Source organism: Herpailurus yagouaroundi, unplaced genomic scaffold, assembly GCF_014898765.1.
Source record: "Herpailurus yagouaroundi ecotype Mexico unplaced genomic scaffold, PumYag 28, whole genome shotgun sequence".
Lineage (NCBI taxonomy): Eukaryota > Metazoa > Chordata > Mammalia > Carnivora > Felidae > Herpailurus > Herpailurus yagouaroundi.
In genome coordinates, this window is record NW_024412376.1 from 167,226,842 (window position 1) to 167,248,912 (window position 22,071).

General features: G+C 45.0%; 1 protein-coding gene across 9 annotated transcripts in view; it reads right to left on the reverse strand.

The window, feature by feature from the left end:
- Positions 1-3,809: 3,809 nt before the first annotated feature.
- Positions 3,810-22,071, reverse strand: part of FAM193A (family with sequence similarity 193 member A) — a 170,901-nt gene continuing 152,639 nt past the window's right edge. For 5 of the 9 annotated variants that reach the window (XM_040489365.1, XM_040489389.1, XM_040489346.1 and 2 more), the window contains 2 exons: positions 15,879-15,960; positions 6,146-6,910 (listed from right to left, as the gene is read on the reverse strand). In XM_040489365.1, coding sequence (XP_040345299.1) covers positions 6,817-6,910; positions 15,879-15,960 — 176 coding nt within the window. In that variant the 3' untranslated portion in view covers positions 6,146-6,816. Of the gene's footprint in view, positions 5,051-5,359; positions 5,477-5,594; positions 5,693-6,145; positions 6,911-15,878; positions 15,961-22,071 lie in introns of those variants that run through there. The other 4 variants (XR_005794674.1, XR_005794670.1, XR_005794671.1 and 1 more) reach the window with 4 other exon arrangements.

Genomic DNA, 22,071 nt, shown 5'->3' on the forward strand with positions numbered 1-22,071 from the left:
CAAATTAAACCCAAAGAAAAGGGAAGGAAAGAATATGAGAGCAGAGATCAATGAAACAGAAAACAGAAAAATCAACAAAATGAAGAGTTCTTTTAAATGCCAATAACATGGATAAACCACTAACATGACTAATGCAGAAAAAACAAATTGTTGATAATCAGGAATGAACAGAGGAACATCACTATAGATCTCTAAAAGGAGTACTATGAACGCTCTATGCTAATAAATCCGACAACTTCGATGAGACAGATAAACTCCTTGAAAAACACAATTTAATGCAACTGATACAAGAAGAAACAAAACCTGAGTAGCTGTTCTGTAGGTATTAAGTAAATTGAATCTATAATTAAAAGTATTTTCATGCAAAAAAGGGGGGTGCATGCCTGGGTGGCTCAGTTGGTTGAGCATCCAACTTTTGATTTTGGCTCAGGTCATGTTGCCAGGGTCGTGGGATGGAGCCCCATGTCAGGGCCGCTCAGCATGGAGCCTGCTTGAGATTCTCTCTCCCTCTGCCTCTCTCCCTAGCTTGCATGAACCCAATCTCTCTCTCTCTCCAAAGAAAAAAAAAATTTTAAATGAAAAAAGAAAGAAAAAAAAAAAAGATATTTTCACAAAGAAAATTACAGGCCCAGATAACTTCACTGGTGAATTCTCCCAGACATCTGAGAAAGATATACCAATCTTACATACATTCAGCAAATACAAGGAATGTTCTCCAACTCATTTTTATGACCCCCAAACCTAAGAAAAACAAGAAATTACAAGACAAATCTCTCTCATGAACATAGACACAAAAGCCCTAAAAAAATTAATAAATTGAATATAAAAAGGATAATAAATCATAGCCAAGTAGAATTTTAATTACGGATACAAGATTGGTTATTCAAAAAAGCATTAAATGTTATTCACAGAATAACAGAAAAAAACACATGATCTCAATAGAAGCCGAAAAAGTATATGACAAAATTTAATACCCACTCATGATAAAAAAAAACAAAAACACTCAGCAAACTAGAAAAAGAAGGCATTTCCTCAATCTGAAAAAGGTGTATGTCCAAAAACTTACAGCTAACATTATATTTGATGATATAATATTAAATGCTGTCCCTGCTGAGGTTTGTATCAAGACAAGGTTGTTCACTCTTAACCACTGTAATTCAACATTTTACAGGAGGTTCTACCCAGTGCAGTAATAAAGGGAATAAAGAACAAAAAAGTTGGGGAAAAAGTAAATAAAACCGTCCCTATTTGCAGATGACAGATTGTATGTATATATGATACATATACATAAAGGAGTACATACACACACACATAAAATTCTAGGTGTTCTTAAAGTTTAGAATTTATGTCAATTATTTGAAAACCTCAAGATATAAAGTTCGATATATGAAAAATCTACCATACTCCTGTATGTTTACAACAAGTAGAAAAGCAAACTTAATGTTTATTTTTGAGAGAGAACATGCAAGTGGGGAAGGGGCAGAGAGAGAGGGAGACACAGAATCTGAAGGAGGCTCCAGGCTCTGAGCTGTCGGCACAGAGCCCGGTGTGGGGCTCAAACCTACGAACTGTGACATCATGACCTGAGCCAAAGTCACACACTGAACCAACTGAGCCACCCAGGCACCCCAAGAAAGGCAAATTTAAAACTCCCCAAAAGATACAGTGACCAACAAGATGTTAAGTCCTAACTAACCCCCAGAACCTGTGAATGTAACCTCACTTGGAAATAGGGTCTTTGCACATGTAATATGAGATGATGTGCTGGATGAGGGTGGGCCCTAAACCCAATGACTCATGTCCTTGTAGGGACAGAAGAGACGTGCGAGTGTGCAACTCTTGATCTTAGGGTTGTGAGTTTGAGTCCCATGTTGGGTGTAGAGATTATTTGAAAAAAATTTTTTAATGTTTATTCATTTTTGAGAGAGAGAAAGAGAGAGAGAGAGAGAGAGAGACACCAAGCGCGAGTGGGGGAGGAGCAGAGAGAGAGGGGGACACAAAATCGGAAGCAGGCTCCAGGCTGTCAGCACAGAGCCCGACATGGGGCTCGAACTCACGAACCATGAGATCATGACCTGAGCCAAAGTCAGGCACTGAACCAACTGAGCCATCCAGGTGCCCCGGAATTGCTTAAAATCTTAAAGAGACGAACACAGAGATGCAGGGAGAAGGCCACGTGAAGACAGACAGAGACTGGGGGTGATGCCTCTGTAAGCCACGGATTGCCAGTGACCACCAGGAGCTAGGAGGGAGGCATGGAACAGGCGGTTCTTCCAACCACTGGAAGGAACCAATCCTGCCGATACCCACATTTCGGGTTTATATCCTCCAGGACTGTGAGAAGAGAAGTTTCTGTCATAAGCCACCCAGTCTGTGGCACTGCGTTATGGGAGCCCCAGGAAACTAAAGCATAACTCCATTTGTGATGACATCAAAAACAAAGTGCCTAGGAAAAATTCATCAAAAGTCTGCAAAATCTCTACAATAAAAGCTACAAAATACTGCCGAACTCAAGAACACATAAACGCAGACTGGGAACTCCATGGTCTCAAGATGTCACTTCGTCCCAAACTGACCTACAGACTCAACAGCCTCATCCATAATTCCAGCAAACTTGTGACAGGTTCACTTTGGATTAGTATTTTGTCGTGGTTGTTCCTCATTTTTCCAGGATTCCAGTTACATGTATGTTGGAATGCTTGACACTGTCCCACCGGCTACTGTTTTCCATTCTCTTTTCTGCTTTCTGGTAGTTTGTGTTCCCGAGGCATCAAGTTCATGGGTATTTTTTCTGAAGTTTCTGATCGGTTAATTCTACCCAGAGTATTTTTCATTGCAGATATTTTATTTTTTCTTTAGAACTTCACTTAGACTTTCATTTAGTGTGGGATATTTTTGTATTCCTTTAGGTTGGACTTTGTTGAGGCAGGCAGTTAAGATACTTAGGATCAGTTTGAGCCTTCCGAGGCCTGCCTTTAGCTTTAGCTTTTACTCTAGGGCTAATTTAACCCCACTGCTAAGATCATAGCCTTCTGACCCTACACCGATGTCTATATCCGAGTATTTCAAGGTCTCTCCACCCTGGCTGGTAGAAACACTATTGCAGCCAAATGTACTGCTTTCTGGTGATTTTCCCTTGGGTTCCTGGAAGTTTAAGCCACACCTGCAAGATCAGTAGATTGCAGGGGACTCTGAAGCTCGCCGGCCCCCCCCCCCCCCCCAGAGCTCCTTAGATGCAGCCCCTCCTGTTCATAACCCTGCCCCACAAATTCCAGCTGCCTGGGCCTCCCCACATGCCAGTCTTGGCTTACTCTACTCAGCAGGCCTGCTGGGGTGTGGCCATGGGCCTGCCCAGGGCTAGTCCTGGAAGCTGCCTCCAGGCAGGAAGCGGGCACTCAGGGGGCTTACCCTCTTTCGTCCCCTCGGCTCAGGAAACATTGCCATGTGCTTCTAGTCCAACATCCAAAACCGTGGTTTTAAACTTCCTCGGTTTTACGATCGTGTGGCACGGGGACAGTTTCCATGGCAGTTGTTCCTTCCTGGGTGTGCCACTGGCACACGTTCATGACTCTTCCTCTTGTCCTATGCTGTCTTCTCTGTGGCAGACAATCTGCAGGGCTCCCAGGGACACACAGTTTCAGGAGTAAGTTCTTAACAGTCCAGAACCGCTTGAATTTTCTCTGTGCAGTTCGTTCCCATTCCTCCCCCCACTCCCCACCCCACCCCGTACCAGTTACTCTTCCGGTTTAGTAGTGGATCCAAGACAGACAGTGTGATTGGCTGTCATTGTGAAGACAAAGAACCAGGACTCAATTGTCATTGCGTGTGTGACCCAGAGGTTTTATTTGTGTTTAAAACCGCGACACAGTGTGACCTGTGAGGTAAGTTTTTTCTTCTTTAAAAAAACATATTAATGAAATGAAGAAATGTTAATCCTTTCTGGTACCATAATGCTCATTTTGATGATACTGTTTTTAATGGCCTATGTAGACAAAGTTCAACGAAAGGGCATTTTCACTGTTTCTTTTCTAGCTACTGTTATTTTATTTCATCTCGTGATCATTTATTGTGTAAAGGAGGGGACACTCCAACGCGATCCGACCCTCGGGCCGAGGCCCCTGTGAAGACAGTAGCACTGGGGCCAGATGTCTCGCAGGCACACCTTGGGCCTTGGTTTCCCCACCAGTAAATGCAATGCCTGGGCAGGACGACGCAGCCTTGCACTGGGGGGCACAGTATCCAGTGTCTTGGCCTGGGCCTGCCTCCACCTGTGTGGGAGGGGCTGAACTAAGGAAGCCCTGCCAGCCTCGAGCCTCCACCTTTTCCTACCCCTGGACTGTCCTGGGCCTCCCAGGCCCGAAATCCATCCTCAGTGTTCTGTTCCTGAGAACTGGGAATGGTAAAGAGACAACCCCCACCCCCAACCCCCACTCAGGGAAAGACCCAAAGGAGCGAAAGGGTTGGGCCTTGTGTGGAACGTGGGCAGGGCATTCTCCCGATTTCAAGCAGCAAGGCCGGAATAAGGCCTCGGTGGCTGGCCCGTGTGTGAGGGGGGCAGGGGTGTGGCAGGGGGCCAGGTGGGGCCAACTTAGGTGGAGACATGGGTGTGTGTGGACACTGTGTCGGGGTGCCCAGGGGTCCCCCTCACCACTCCTGGCCCCGACAAGGCCCTGCTCATGTCACAGGTAGGACCCTTCGGCCACTGTGGCCCCCAGGACAGATGAAAGCTGCGGCCCACAGGTGGGACTGCTTCCAACTCATGAGAAGGATGGGGTGGGGCACGGGCAGGGTCTCAGGGGTGGGCCTGGGCGGGCAGGTTCCCCAGATGGCAGGGTCCAGGTGTGCAGGCTCCCCGGGACCCTCCCCAGCATTTGCCCAGCCAGCCCGGCTACCCTCACGCTCACCGGGAAGGGACGAGGCCTGGGCCTGGGAGTCCTGGAGGCACATCAGGGCCTTTTGAAAAGGACATGGCTCCTGTGGTCACCACCCAGCCTGCTCCTCGATCTGCTGGGTCATCCCAGGAGCAGAGATATGCTGTCCTTCCTCCCACCTAGAAAAAACAAAAGCACAACAAGCCAGCCAGCTTTCTGTCCCCCTGCTCGTCTTGCTGCCACCCCGTCTCCTAGTCCCAGGACCTGCTCTTCCCGCCCTGTTTTCCCGCAAACCAGCTCCCACGGGGTTGTGGTGGGAGCCCAGGGCCAGTTCTTGGACCTCACCTCGGCCACAGCAGCCCTGCCGTGCCATGCTCCTGCCACCTGTGACACTGGATCTGCGGACAGCCCCCCGCCCGGCCTGTCCACACTTGTTCCTGGGGGGCCTTCTGCCCGCGAGCAGCGATCCCCAGCGCCAGACATCTCACCTGGGCTTCTGATGAGCACCCCAGACTTGGCCCCGTCCCGCCCAGGGCTCAGAGCAGAGCCTCAGGAGTCCCTCTTGCCTTGCTCTGTCCCACCTGCATGCCGTCAGTCCAGAAGTCCTGTGGATGGAGCCGTCAGAGTATCTCCAGAGGCTGCCTCCCCCTCCCCGTCTCCACACAGAAATGGGGCCCTCATTGCCCCCCTTCATTCAGGGACGGGCCACACACGCAGGTTTACCAAGAGTGGGGAGCAGTGGGGCTCCGGGGTGCTCCGGGAAGTGGGTGGGAACAGGATGGCGGCTCCACCGGAGACTCCCACAGACTGCCTGGAGAGATCTCAGGAGAAAGGAACCAAGGCAGAAGTCCCCTTTTCATCCGAAATCCTGCTCATGTTGCTCCTTATGTATACCCAATTTAACGCTTGTGACTTTTCAGTCTACTCCCTGAAGGCTGGATGGGCACGTGCCCATTAGGCCATGTGCAGTCCCAGCCCACCGGTGGGGGGGGGCCCGCCCCAACCTTGCTGTGCCTCCCCTGCCCCGCAGACTGCAATGCGGTGTCCCCTCTTCAGCCTGCACCCCACTGCTGCTTCTTGGTGCCCCCACTGCTCTCACACCAGACCCTCAGAGTCATCCGGCTGGGCTCTGGTCCTGGGCACACGGAAGGGCCCAGATACACCACTGCAGGGAGGACGGGGGCTGGGGAGGTCCACCCGCTTGCCCCACACCCTGCCCCCACCCCCACCCCCACCGCCCTATGGGCCCCAGCAGAAAGCAACCAGACGAGGTCTTCTGCTGTACTAATGTATTCCATCTTTCAAAAAGAAAGACATGATTTTAATATTACTTAACAATATGTTAAAAAAGTAGCCAGGCAGGCCTCCGTGTTAATACAGTCGTACACTCTCTAACAGACTTGATGGTGTGAGTACTGGGTGGGGTTTTGTTTTTGAACTTTCTCATTCTGCAAGGGATCTTACACAAGCTGGCTACAAGTCAGGGGGATCAGACACAAACAGCGCAACGTGTACACTCTTAAACAGTAGATTGTGGAGGAGAACGGAAGAGCGCCTGCCCGCCCAGCCCGCCTCGGGTGGGATGCAGGGCACACGTGAGCTGAGTGACGGCAGTGCCCGGCGGGGACAGATGACAGGACAGGGCGAGATGCAGAGGCAACGAGCCACGTGGATGACGGAACGCGTCTCTGGCCACGGCCCAGGCTCTGAGGCCGCGTGGTGGGAAACTGGCGGGAGCCACTGTTCCAATCCGACAGCACAGAGCTGTGGTCGAAGCCTCGCTCACAGACTACACGCACACGAGCTACCAACGCGGGCCGAGCAGCGAGTTCTCGGTCTGGGGGTGGTCTCGGGTGCGGTGGCCCACCCGGCACAGCCCTGGGCAAGCATAGCAGCTCCGAGGCCTGGCCCACCTCCTGCGCGTTCCTCTCCAGGCGGTCCTCATTCAGTGGGCGGCAAAAGTGGCCTTTTTCAAGCTAAAATTGGACCAGTTGATGGACAGTCTTTGTCGGGTCTGTCTAGCCGAATCCAAACAGAATCTGTGGAGACAAAGAGCCAAACGGTCACGGAAGGAAACGGCCCACGTTCTCGCTGTGGCTGGCAAAGCCTAGTGTCCTCCGGAGAGGGGGAGTGTGGGGAGAGGGGTCAGAGTAGGGAAGGGCCCTCAGGAGGGAGTCCCCCACTTCAGGACACTGGCCAGCGCCCTCAGTGTCCTCCGGTTTCCCGTGTCCTTCTTCTCCAACTTGTCCCCCAGGGAAGCTGCTGCCCAAGGAAAGTTTCTGATGAGCCTGAGTCAGTGAAGGTGGCTCTGCCAACGGCCACCACCCTGCCTCTGTCACCTGTTAAGTCACAGAGATCCCCCCCCCCCCCCCCCCCCCCCCCCACTTATCCACGAACACACGGGGAAGCGCGATGTGGGAGGAATGGGATTTTTCATGGCCAGACTCGGCCCCACTGCTGCCTGCACTGCCCACCCAGCACTCAGGGCCGCAGCGGGCGCACAGGAGCACCTGCGGCCTCAGGCGCCAGCCTCCGGCCCCGGGCTCCAGCTCTGGGTCACACGCTGCATGCCAAACAGGGCTTGGAAAAGACCACACTTTGCCACCTGCTTCCCAGGCAACAGTGGCCGATTCTGTATTAAATGAAGAACATTTTCTTTCAAAAGCCTTTACTTGGCATAATTTCTGAAGTTTTCACCTTTCCAGCTCTCATTTGGGTAGCAGAAATTTGAATTAAGCCTGAAAATGGTTACTGCTGTCTCACCACTGGAAGTGGAAGTGTGTTGGTTTACACAGTGGTTAAACCGACCAACCTCAATTTCTTGTGCAGCTCGCCCGGCAGTCTGTGTCCAGGTAGAAGGGTCGTAGCCCCCCTCCCCCCACCCCGCCCTGAACCTCACTTCTCTTTCCCCGGCCAAACTGGTCAAACCCCGAGTCCAGCAATGTCACCTTCTGCATCTTCCGGAAGCTCTCCCTTCTGCTTCTACTGTCTCCCTTCTCCCGCAGCCGCTCCCAGCGGCTCCCCCTGGCACATGTGTGCCCCATACGTCTCCAAGAACAGTGACTTCGATGCTTACAAGGGTCACGCACGGCCCCGCTGCAAGCCACTCCACAAAGAGCTCCAACCCAACGGAAGCAAGGCCTCTGACGGGCTCTCAGGGCACAGGACACACAGCCCAAGCTGCTCCTCGGGGCCCCGAGGCCCAGAGTCCCCTGGCTCTGCCGAGCCCTCTCCACACACCCGGCTCCCCTGCACCTTATGCTCTGATACCACCTCCCCATCGGGCCTCCGTGCTGTCAGCAGTGGACTGTGTCACACGTACAGAACACGTGTGCACAGGTAACCATGACACGAAAGCCCGGGTGGCCACGCCCCCAACCCAGGGGGAGAAGCCCAACACCACCAACCCGACAGCACCTTGCTATCCTCTCCCAGGAGGCAGCCCTGCCATAGGTGATAATCAGCCCCAGGTCTCATGGTTCCTCAGCAGTATTTCGTGTGCTGATTCATGGACTTCCAGAAACAGAACCATACTATTATTTTTTTCTTACTGCTTTCTTTCAACATTATGTTGTGCAATTCCTCCACGAAGCCACACTTTGTTATTTTCAAGGCCGTAAGAGCAGACCATGGGGAACAGACAAGTGGACGCCGTGCTCACGTGGTTCGGCCTGGGCTGAGCACATGCGCACCCATGTGGGGCAGGCAGTGGGGCTCCGTGAAACGTACCACTTCCACTCTACCCGATTCCGCCAAACCCTTTCCCACAATCGCTGGAGCCCCTCTGCGCTCCCGGAAGCGGTGGGCAGAGCCGCTGCTCCTCTGCGCCCAGCTCCCGCTCAGGCTAAAGACCTCGCCGGTTTACTGGTCACTTTTCTGTACCGCCGATCATTTTGTTTGCCCATTTGTCAACATGTTTGTCTTTTTCTGTTTTATAATGTTTCTTTTTTATATTTTGACACTAATCCTTTGTGATGTGCTACAAATACTATTTCTTCACTTTCTTAAAAAAAACTGTTGATTTTAATGTTGTTTAATTTATCAATCTTTTATCTTATGGTTCTTTTTTTTTTTGAGGTATTTTTTGTTTTTTTTTTTTTTTTTTTAGCATTTATTTTTGAGAGACAGAGACAGAGCATGAGCAGGGATGGGGCAGAGAGAGAGGGAGACACAGAATCTGAAGCAGGCTCCAGGCTCCAAGTCGTCAGCACAGAGCCCGACACGGGGCTTGAACTCACAGACCGCGAGATCATGACCTGAGCCGAAGTCGGACACTCAACTGACTGAGTGCCACCCAGGCGCCCCTATGGTTGTTGTTTCTAAGGAATCTTTCCCTACTCTGAGGTCAAAAATATATTCACCTATATTCCCAATTAAAAGGCTTGCTTTTGACATTTAGAATCTCAACTCATCTAAAGCTGACCTTTGAGTATGGTGTGAGCTAAGTATTCAAATTGAAATGTCACAGCCCCATTTATGAACACACCTTCATTTGTTATAAACCAAAGCTCTGTGTTTGTATAGCCTATTTCTGGGCTCCACGATATTCTACACGAATATCATGATGTTTTAATAATCATGACTTTCTAAGTCTTTAAAATGGGCAATAAAATGAGCATCATTATCAATCCTTTATAAGGTTTTTTTGTTTTGTTTTGTTTTTGTTTCTTATAAATGTAATACACATAAGGAAGAATAAATGAAACAGACGTGCACTATAAAGAAAAATTATAAGGCAAACACTGTGGATCACAAGAATCAAGCCCTGGGACGCTGCCAGTACCCAGGCAACCCCACCTAGCACCTGCTTCAGCCACAGCTGAGCCCCGCCCTGCTCCCATTAATCACTATTCTGGCTTTTTATGTCAATAATTTCCTTGCTTTTCTTTATAGTCTTAACATCTATGTGTAGTATTCCCGAACAATATACTCTCCCCTCAATTCAGACAGAACATCTCCAGGAAATCCCCAATTCTCCTGTGTCCCTTTGTTGTCTGTCATCTCCTTGGCTCCCTGGCCCTAGGCAAACGGCGATGTGTTGTCTGTCACTACAGATGAACCTCATTTTCTGGAATCTCATGTAGATGGAACTTCACAGGATGCACTCCTGTGCACTAAGTACACTGCTTCTCACATCCATCTATGGTGTTTCATCAGGAGGATGCTTCTCATTGCTGAGTGGCGTCCACCAGATGGACAGAGCATGGTTTATCTGTTCATCTGCTGTGGATATCTGGGTTGGCCCCCGTTTCTGGCTATTATAAATAAAACTTCTAGAAACATTCATGTGTAGGTCTTTGTGTGGATACACTCTTGTTTCTCTTGGGCAGACAGCCAGGAGTGGAGCTGCTGGACTGACTGTTGGGTGGACTGATTGGTGGGTGGACTGATTGGTGGGTGGACTGATTGGTGGGTGGACTGACTGGTGGGTATATTCAAAAGATGTACTTCAGCTGTGTCTAAATTGAACTTTATATAAACAGGGTATTATTTACATTCTCGTGTCCTGCCTTTTGTTGACTATTCAGTTTGTAAGATCCATGTTGCAGACTGCTCTAGTTCACTCCTTTTCGCTGCTGTATAGCATTTCATTGTGTGACTGCAAGCACAATATATCCATCCTAACATGTTTTAAAAACGCTACATTTTGTAAAATTCTTCTTGGGTTTTAAAATCTACAGATAAATTTTGGGAAACACGACAGCTTTATGATACTGACTTTTCCTGTCAATGAATACAGGATCTGGGTCTTCAGTGTTCTTCAGTCACATTTCAAAGTCTTCTATGCATAAGTCCTGTGCAACTTTTGTTAGGTTTATTCATGGACATTGCACAGATTCTGGTGCTATTATAGATGCTGTCTTTATTTAAATTACATTTTCAAATTATGGATGCTGTAGAGAAATGTAACTTCTATACACTGATCCTTACTAAATTCTTCTGTAATCCCCTTTGTAGACCCTTAGATCATCTGTAAAATGGAATTTTATTTCCTCCTTTCCACTCCTTAAGCCTTTAATTTCTTTTCTTCTCTTATTCTGCTGTCTAGGAATTATAATTTAAGGTTGAACAGAAGTGGAAACAGAGCACCTCTGTTTTGCATGTGCTTCCATGTTTCCCATTTCAGAAAACGTTCCATGTGAATTTCTTTTCTCTCTCTTCTTTTGGTAAATCTTTTCAGGTTAAGGATATTTCCTTCTATTGCTAGTTTACCATTTTTCTTCTTCCTCCTCCTCCTCCTCTTCTTCTTCTTCTTCTTCTCCTCTTTAATTAACAGAGTGCTAAGATTTTATCAAGTGTTTTTTCTGAACCTATGGAACGATCATATGGTTCTTCGTTAATGTATCAGTTTAGCAAATCGCATTTGTGGATTTCCTAATATTAAATACTCCTTGAATTCATCCCTGGGGTACATCTGTTTGGTCGTATATTGCTTCCTAAAATACTGTTGGATTTGAACTTTTTCTTGATGTGAACTTTTTCTTGATGATTTTACATCTAATATTCATGACTGAAAGAGATCTGTAATTTTTCATGTTTTCTGTATTGCTTTTTAGCAGATTTTGGTATAAAATTCTTCCTTCTCTCATAAAATGAGGTGGGGAGTCCTGTGTTGTTTCCATTCTCTGGTAGAATCAGTATAAGCTTGGATAATCTGTTTGAGGTTTTGGGAGAATTCTCTGCAAAACCGTCAGAATATAGTTTTCTCACTGGGAAGACTTATAACTGCTTTGATTTCTTTGAGGGTTACTGGATCATTCAAGCTATTTATTGGGTTGATTTCGTACCTAAGTTTTAAAATTAATCATGCAGTTGTTCCCAGTGTCCTCTTGTATCTTAATTACTGCAGCACCTGTAGTTATTAATTATGCCATCCTTTCCATTTACATGTTCATGAAATTAAAGAAACCCTCTTTATTATGGAAGATTTAGACCCACACAAAATCGAATGCAGTGAAATGGACACAGCCATGGTCCAACTTTGATAATCATTGACATCCTGGTTCCTTTCCATCTAATTACTATATTCTTTTGTGTCTTTTTTTGTTTTTCTGATTTTTCTTGACCAGTCTCTCAAAGGTTTATTTATGTAGTTAATATTTGTAGAGTCAAATTTTGGCTTTGTTGATCTTCTCTGCATTTGTTTTTTATTTCATTATCTTTCTTTTATGTATTATCTCCTTTTACTTTCTTTGGATTTGGTTGTTCTTTCCCTAATTTCTCAAATGAAATCCCAAGTCATTATTTTCAGTTTTAAAAACTCACTTGGCAGCATCCAAGGCTTCACTGAAAGAGCAAACTTTTTCCACATCCTTCAGGTTTTCATATGCGTTTTCCCTATCTTTTAGCTCCGTGTATTTAAAATGTCTTACTGTGGTTTCTTATTTATTAACCCATGAGTTATTTACATGTATATACTTTCAGATTTCCAAATATTAAGGGACTTAAAATTTTACTTGTTGCACATTTCCTACTTAAACATGTTACGGGCAGAGAACACAAATTATGCATATTCATTCTCTGAAACCTCTGAGCCCTGCTTTCCATGGCCCCGCAAGTGTTCTGATTCTGTGAACGTTCCCTGTGTGCGTAAGAACACAGACCCCGGTTCCTGGACACAGTTTCATCTGTACTCATTAGACTCAGCTTGCTGGCCAAGCTCTGCTGATCCCCCACATCCTTGTGGGTGCTTGCACTGCTCAAGCGAGCAGCCACACAGAGAAAGCGTCTGAGATATCCTACAAGAAGAGTGGATTTGATTCTCCGTGCAGCCCAAAACAATTTTCCTTTTTGTGTTTTGAAGCTATTTCATTAAGTACTTAGTTTAAAATTTCTAGGTCTTCCTCACACACTGAACCTTTTATTACTGTATAGCAACCTTCATCTGTCCCTTATATTAAAACATTCTGTCTGATAATAACATAACTATACAGGGGCGCCTGGGTGGTTCAGTCAGTTAGGCATCTGACTTCAGCTCAGGTCATGATCTCATAGCTCGTGGGTTTGAGCCCCACGTCGGGCCCTGTCCTGACAGCTCAGAGCCTGGAGCCTGCTTTAGATTCTGTGTCTCCCTCTCTCTCTCTGCCCAACCCCTGCTTGCTGTCTCTCGAAACTGAATAAACATTACATTTAAAAATAAAATAAATAAATAAATAAATAAATAACATAACTATACAGTAGCTTCCTTTTCCCTCTTTATTTCCGCCTTTCTATTCATCGTTTTAGGTATGTTCAGTATGTTCTCGTAAATGGTACGTGTATGTGTGTGTGCGTGCATGTAAGTATGTATATGTGTATTTAAAATTATTAACACAATCTGACAAACTTCTTATCTATAATGGTTGCTGGTAAAACTGAACTTGTGTCTCTCGTGTTTTTAAAATTTGTTTACTGTACCTTCTTTACATTTGTTTTTTCTGAGTTTTGATTTTTTTTTTTCCTTCTATAGATTAGCAATTTATACAGCCTATTTCTATTCTTTTAAGGACTGCTTGTGAAACTGTATCACCTTCACCTCAGAGTCTCAATATTAAATCCTTAGCTGTTGGGGCACCTGGGGGGCTCAGTTGGTAAGCGTCCGACTTTGGCTCAGGTCACGATCTCACGGTTCCTGAGTTCGAGCCCCGCCTTGGGTTCTGTGCCGACAGCTCAGAGCCTGGAGCCTGCTTCGGATTCTGTGTCTCCCTCTCTCTCTGCCCCTCCCCCACTCACACTCTGTCTCTCTCTCACAAATAAATAAACATTAAAAAAAAACCCTGAAATACTTAACTGCTAAATACGTGAATGATAAAAGAACCTGAGGATACTCAGCTCTACTTTACACGAACTCACAAGCTACTGTTCAATACGGTGGTTCTTTCAGACATAATGTCAACTGGCTATTAGTACTATCTTGTCACAAAGAAAGCATTTTATTTACCGACATTTATCAGGCTGTTTCTCTCTCCTTTCTGCAAATCAGACTTTCTAAGATCAATCTTTTTTCTTGAAGTGTAATCTTAGATTTTTTTTTTAATGTTTTTATTTATTATTGAAGGAGAGAGAGAGAGAGAGACAGCATGAGCGGGGGAGGAGCAGAGAGAGAGGGAGGAACAGAATTCGAAGCAGGCTGCAGGCTCCAGGCTCTAAGCTGTCAGCACAGAGCTCGACGCAGGGCTCGAATCCAGAAATTGTGAGATCATGACCTGAGCCGAAGCCGGACGCTCAACCGACTGAGCCAACCAGGCGCCCCAGATGTTTTTTTTATACAGATGTTTTTGTAGCAAGTTCCTGTAGTTTTTCTTTTATGTTAAAGAATAGGTTTGTGGGAAACATAGTTATAGACTGACAATTTTGTCCCAGCACTGAAAATATCACTCCATGGTCTTTGGGTTTTACATTTGCTATGTTGAGGAATGGATTTTTATTTGTTTATCCTAATGGTATATGTTGTCCTGTTGAATTTGTAGATTTGGATTTCTCATTAGCTCTTCAGAGTCCCCAGGCACCATTTCTCTTTACACACTGCTTTTCTATAGTCCCCATCTTCTCCAAAGGGGGGGGGGGTCCCAGTTAAATGTATATGTTAGACTCAGTCTCTCTCCTCCATGTCTATTTTCCTTGAATTGTGGTGCATTCGGGGGGTATGTCTGAGATATTTCTTCAAATTCACGAATTCCCTCTTCAGCAGTGTCTAAGCTGTTTATCGTGTATCTATTAAGATCTTGATTTTAATAATTATATTTTTCATTTCTAGATGTTTGTTTTCCCCAGGTCTTGGGTGTTTGATAATCTCTGTTTATAAGCACATGCATGATTTCAAAAATATATGAGGCCTACAGACCTACCTTGGGAAAATTTCCCTCCAAAGTTCTGCTTTTATCCAAGAAAAGTCCCTATTCCATCCCTTGCTCCCCAGAATTTAGCTTCAGGGCAAACTCTCTTACTAATGCAAGTGATTTACCTATAGGTCATTCTGGACTTTGTACAAACACATCTGTACCACTTGAGAATGACAATCCCATTTCTTCCTTCTGATTCTTATCCTTTTTTTTTCTTCTTATGTCTTCGCAAACAGAAGTTGTGATGATGGGCATCCTTCTCTTCTTTTTTCTTTTTTAATCTCAAGGGGCAGTTTTTAATGTTTCACTGTAAGTATGGCATTTGTTGTACTTTATGGATACCTTTTATCATGTTAAGGATGTGCCTGTGTAGTCCTACTTAAGAGTTTTTGTAATGAACACATGTCCAACTTGAGCAGATGCTTTATTCCGTCTGCTGAGATACATACACACACATACATAAATTACATAATAAATATAATTTCCAGAAATATTTAGACTTCTTTTCTGTCCTATCCTATCCTGAACAATTAGAATTCAGAGCAAACACACTGCTCCTTGTGTGTGTGTGTGTGTGTGTGTGTATGTGTGTGTGGTTACCTGAAACAAGTTAAAGTACTAACAAAGAAGGAACAAGGAGCTTTAAAATAAAATTTGCTTGCCAAAATTCACAAAGAAGATAAAATACTATCGAACACAGTACTAATAAAGTCTGATGCTCGTCAGGAAAACAGAAAATATCTAAAATGTTACTTTTCTCCTTAAAAGCATGCCATACAGAATGTTTCTGTGTCAGCACACATGAGGGTCACCAGGGATGCTTGTGATCATACAGACGTCAGGTCCCTCCCCAGCGCCTGACCCTGCAGGTGTGGGGAGAGGCCTGTGTGCCCCACTGGTGCAGCTGGTCCAGAGCACGTCGAGAACCACTGTCCTAAACCAGTCTTCACACAGAAGGGAGGGGAGAAGCGCCTGGGTGCAAGCGGCAGTGAGGAGGCCAGTGTGTGTGCTGGGGCTATGGAGGGACATGTGTGGCAGGCCGTCACAGGGCTGCAATGCTACTGAGGAGCCAGGCTCCTTGGCCAGATGACAGAACTTGTGCCCCACACAACTGGCAACGCCACGGGAGGGTCGTGTATGGCAGCCGTGAACCCACATTACTTCAGACACAAGCCCCAACATTTACCTTTTGAAATACTCCACTTCCCTCTCGGTCTCGTCCATGTCCACGCTGTCTAGGTCGATATCTTTAGGCAGAAAGACATCATCTGTTAAACGAAAGAAACAAGGCAAGTCAGATTACAAGAGAAGAAACCATGTGGCTTTACTCTACTTAATTTTAACAGCTTCGCAAACTGAAAATGTTCTCCAAGATGAGATTTTACAAACAGCTAAAAGAGGGCAGCTGAGTCCCACGTGCTTGTGGACATCCAGGTCCAACCTGGACATCGGGGAACTCACATGGTTGCTGAGCAAAGCAGCTGTCGCTTCAGGTCCCTCCAATACAGGCAACAGTGGGTCCCATACTCTGCTGCAAGCCTGCTCCTTTCCTGACAGTGAGCCTCCCATCCCCCCTTGCCCATACGTCACACTCTCTAGGTGCTGGGCAAGCGTTCTGTGAAAAGTCAGGGACTCCCCCATCTCCATCCACTGCCACTGCTTCAGTGCTGGCCTTCACTAGCCGGCACAGTCATCCTCACAACACGCCCAGTCACAGCTGCCTGGCTTCCACGGCCCAGTCCATCCCTCCCCAGCCACAAAGACTACTCTGACCAGGGCTCTGTCTGGACATCGAGAAGACCTCGCTCGTCTGGCTGCCGACTCAACTCGCTGACGCCCTCTTCAAGGCAACACCGACGTATGAGGAAGAGCAAGATGGGGCAGGAGGGTTTTTTTGTTTGTTAGTTTGTTTGTTTTGTTAAAGTAGGCTTCATGCCCAGTGCAGAGCCCAATAGGGGCTTGAACTCAGGACCCCGGAGGTCAAGACCTGAGCTGAGATCAAGAGTAGGAAGCTCAATCAACTGGGCCACCCAGGAGCCTCAGGGGTGTTTACAGACACAATGAAAATGAAGTCTAAGGTAGGAACAATCTCAATCAATCTCTAATCATTCCATTAACAGTTCTAGAAGAGGAACGACCACAAAAGCAGACAGAGCAGGTACATCTGCTAGGAAAGCTGTCTTAATAAAGCAATTTCTTTTTTTCCTTTAAAAAAAATTTGTTTATTTCATTTGAGTGCAGCGCTCTCGCAAGCAGGGGGAGGGGCAGAGAGAGAGAGAGAGAGAGAGAGAGAGAGAGAGAGACTCCCAAGCTCCGGTTAATAGCGCAGAGCCCGATGAGGGGCTTGATCTCCCAAACCATGAGATGGTGACCTGAGTCGAAATCAAGACCTGAATGGTTAACCAACTGTGCCACCCAGGTATCCCAATAAAGCAAATTTCTTATATTCTTTTCTTCTGATTAGAACTAATAATCAGTATTGCACATCTTGGTATAAGGGGAAAAAAGAGAACCATGACCAGTTTCAGCACCACAAAGACGTTTTTCACAACAAAGCTATATTAATCAGAGTGGAAAGTATGACCCAAGTATTTCATATCCAGCCAGGTTGTCTGTTCATCATTAAGAGTGCAGGAAACGTTCTGCTTTGCCAAAGCTCAGAGAATTCGGTGCCCCTGACCCTTGCTCGGGGACACGCGCCCAGGAGCACGCTCCACCCAACCAGAAGAGGGCTGGGAAAACCTCACAGGAGGACCAGCACAAGCACGGAATGTAATCAGCTGTGGACCTATGAGTACTGTGTGTCTGACACAGCGGAAATAACGCGCTGAAACCGGGAAGAGAAGGGACTGCGGAATGGAAAGGATGGGATCGGCTCACAGACTGTTGCCCCGGCAATAAGTGGGTGTCAGAGCGCTTCCCGTGGAGCCAGCAGTGGAAGGAAAGCAAGGACGGGGCACTAGACGTGCAAGTGTGGAGGGATGCACTCAGACAAGGCTGCCAAGTGTCGTGAAAACCAGTGATCTTTTACCGATAAAAGCTAAGGAAACACATCACATAGAAAAAGAAACAGTAAGTATAAAATACACAGAGTAGTTCTAAACTGTAATCAGAGCCGACACAAAGCACACGGTAATAACACATGGGAATGGGCTTAAACTCACCTGTAGATAAGAGTTTCCATTTGGCTCACAAAGCAAGACTCAGATTTGTGCTACCTAAAATCAGAGAATGAGCTAACACTAAGCGACTCACAAAGGGGTTAGCACAGAGGGGCCCCGCCGGGCGAATGGAGACCAAAAAAGGGCAACGATCACCATCTTAACTAAAGTAGAATCCAAGCCAAAAGCACAAAAACACAACAGAAGGATATTTTTCAGTACTAAAAACCACAATTCACTAAGAAGATATTGTAGTTAGCTGTTATAGTCACATAATTATACATATGGTTATATAACATATATAGTTATTTATAGTGCACCAAATAACACAAACACCACCTTTATAAGGCAAAACTACAAGAAATACAACATAGAAACTCATTAATAATAAATAAGAAAAGACAGGTCAAGAGCACAAAAAACAACTATGGGATACAGAAGACCTAACCCTTACTATAACTCATCGATACACGATGGGAGAAACATATTCAATTTTCCCCATGATAACAGAAAAAATACACTTTTATCTGAAGTATATATAGAACAGTCACAAAAAAAATACCTGTAAATTCCACAAAACAAAAATATTACAAACAACAAACTCTGATCACAATGCAGGAAACCTAGAAATTATTAAACATACAAAAACAATTCTCCCACCCAGAAACCTAAAAGTCACCTATTACACTACTAGTGAATGAGGGATAAAAACAAAGAAATTACTGAATTTCTTAAAAACAAACAAAAAACCAAAATGGAAACATTATCAGACTATGAAACATATTTAAAGGAATGATCAGATGGGGCGCCTGGGTGGCACAGTCGGTTAGGCGTCCGACTTCAGCCAGGTCATGATCTCGCGGTCCGTGAGTTCGAGCCCCACGTCAGGCTCTGGGCTGATGGCTCAGAGCCTGGAGCCTGCTTCCGATTCTGTGACTCCCTCTCTCTCTGCCCTGCTTCCGATTCTGTGACTCCCTCTCTCTCTGCCCCTCCCCCCTTCATGTTCTGTCTCTCTCTGTCCCAAAAATAAATAAACGTTGAAAAAAAAAATAAAAAAAAAATAAATGAAGGAATGATCAGAGAAAAATCTGAAGCACTTAATACTTTGATCAAGAAAAATGGTGGAATGAAAACAAATGAACTCAATTCCCAAATCAAAAAGTTGGGAAATAATCAAAAAAATAAAGGAAAGCACAGGAAGAAAATAAAGATAAAAAGCAGAAATTCATGAGGTATTAGAACAGTAAACCTATTTAATAAATCAAGAGGCTGGTTTAAAAAAAAAAAAAGGTAACAAAACAGACAAACTATTTTTTTTTAAATAGGCTCCACACCCAATATGGGACTTGAACTCAACCACCCTGAGTGAGATCAAGAGTCACATGCTCTACCAACTGAGCCAGCCAGGCGTCCCCAAAATAGACAAACTATTAACTAATGAATGAAACAGAATGGGGAGAAAACATAAATAATGATGAGGAAAATAGCCATTGAAAATAAATTTTTAAAAATAAGGTACTTTGCACACATCTACGTAAATAAGTTGGAAAACCTAGCTGAAAAAATAATTTACTATGTGAATATAGTTTACTAAAATTAACCTCATTAGAAACAGCAATGCCAAATAAACTAATTTCCATTTCTATCTTTCTCAGAAAGGAGACAAAATTATCAAGGACCTAGCCCATAAAAAAAGCACCAGGCCCAAAGGGCTGCATAGGAGTTTTTCTCTCAGAACTTGAAAGCTTTGATAGTCTCAATGCAGGGTGAATTGTTCTAGAACACTGAAAATGAAAAACAAATAAGAAACCCTAATTTTTTACATTTCTTTATGAAATATGATACTAGTAGCCAAAGCTAATACAGGAAGCAGGAAAAAAAAAAAGTTACAGACCTGTATCTCTTATCAATATTGGTATGAAAATGCTAACTAAAATCATAGCAAACAGAACCCAAAACTAAAGAATACAATACACTACAAGCAAATGGGCTTCATTCCAGGAATCCAAGCCTGCTTCAACATTAGGAAACCTAATAATATAATAGGTATAAGAAGAAAAATCATATTTATGTCCACAGATTCCAGAAAATTTTTCACCAAATTCAACACCCATTCCTGATTAAAAAAAAACCACTCCATAAAAGTAGAACTCATTGCATATTTTCTCAAAATGATAAGATATATAAACCTTACCCTAAAGCCAGAATCTGACTTAATGTGGAAACACCAGACATTTCTGCTAAGATTGAGAATGATACAATCAAACCCTGGGAGGGTAAGACTTGGGAAAGTTGGAATAAAGCTTTCTCTATTTGTATATATACGACAGAACAGCTGGAGAACCCTAGAGAATCAACAATAACACTCAAACAATAAAATGATTCAGTAAGACAGAAGACATAAAGTTAATATACAAAAATCAATAGCTTTTGTGTACACAAACAACCACTCAGAGCAGCACTATCCAACAGAAATATGATGTGAGCCACAAATATAATTTAAGATTTTCTGGCAGCCACAATAACAAAATTAAAAATAGGTAAAAAACGGGGCGCCTGGGTGGCGCAGTCGGTTAGGCGTCCGACTTCAGCCAGGTCACGATCTCGCGGTCTGTGAGTTCGAGCCCCGCGTCAGGCTCTGGGCTGATGGCTCGGAGCCTGGAGCCTGTTTCCGATTCTGTGTCTCCCTCTCTCTCTGCCCCTCCCCCGTTCATGCTCTGTCTCTCTCTGTCCCAAAAATAAATAAACGTTGAAAAAAAAAAAAAAAAACTTTTAAAAATAGGTAAAATTAATTTTAGTAACATACATTTCGTTCAATTAAAATATAGCCAAAAGACGATCATTTCCACCTGCAATCAGTACAAAAATTACACTGTTGTATTTTGTATTTATATTCATTCTTTTCATACAAGGCTTTCAAGATCCACTGTATGTTTGCACTACAACACCCTCCACTTGGAGCAGCCACATTCCCCGTGCTCAGTGGTGACGTGTGACTAGTGGCTAATGTACATAAAGCGCAGAGCGAGAAGACATAACGGTGAGGAGTCCCACAATGACATTGCAAACGAGGAAGATCGAATACGTAGTGAGCAAGAAACTCAATAAGAAATGTGGACAATCTACGAGAGAAATTTCAGAACATTCCTAAAAGCCACAAAAGTGGACTTGAACGAGTGGAGAAACACTCCTACATCTGGAAAGGGCAATCAATTCAGAGAGGCATCAATTCTCCCCTAATGAATAAACTTAATGCAACTCCAATAAAGATACCAACAAAGCTTTTTTTATGGCCCCAGCACGCGGACACTGAAGTCCACACGGAAGCACAGAGAGGAATAAACAGCCAGGACAATGCTGGAAAACACCTATGAGGAGAGGCCTCACTGAAACACACAGGGCTCCCCAAATAACTCAGTGCGGCAACAGCACACGACAAAGCAAAGTGGAAAAGAACAGAAATTCTAGAATAGAAATTTAGTGTGGCGCAAAGGAGATGTCCTGAATCACTGGGGCAGGATGAATTTTTTTTTTTTTAACTAAAAAAAAAAAAAAAAAAATTTAATGTTTATTTTTTGAGAGACAGAGCGTGAGAGGGGGAGGGGCAGAGAGAGAGGGAGACACAGAATCCGAAGCAGCCTCCAGGCTCCGAGCTGTCAGCACAGAGCCCGACGTGGGGCTCGAACCCACAAACCATGAGATCATGACCTGAGCCAAAGTCGGATGTTTAACCGGCTGAGCCACCAGGCGCCCCAGGATGAATTTTTAATCCCTGATGCTGGGCCAGCGGGCTAACCATTTAAAGAAAGAGCATATACTGGACCCAAGCCTCACAGGATACACAAGAACAAACTCCAATGTACCAGGCACTACATGAAAAAGGCGGAACCACACAAATGCTACAAGACACAGGCACACCCCTCTTCCACCTTTGTGCTAGAGGGACGCTTTCTGACTGTTATTTAAAATCCAGAGGCAACAGGAGATCAACGAACTGACTATATAAAAGTGACAGAGAACACTTCCGCAAGGCTGAAGACAACCTGTGAACTGGGAGCACGTACGTATCTGCAGTATGTAACACATTAAAAGGCTAGTATGTCTAACGTGAAAAACTCTTATTAAACATGGAAATAAGAAGACCGAAAACCTAATTATAAAGTGAGAAAAAAATAAAGAATAGAAAATTCACAAAAAAGAGACAAACCGCTCTTAAGA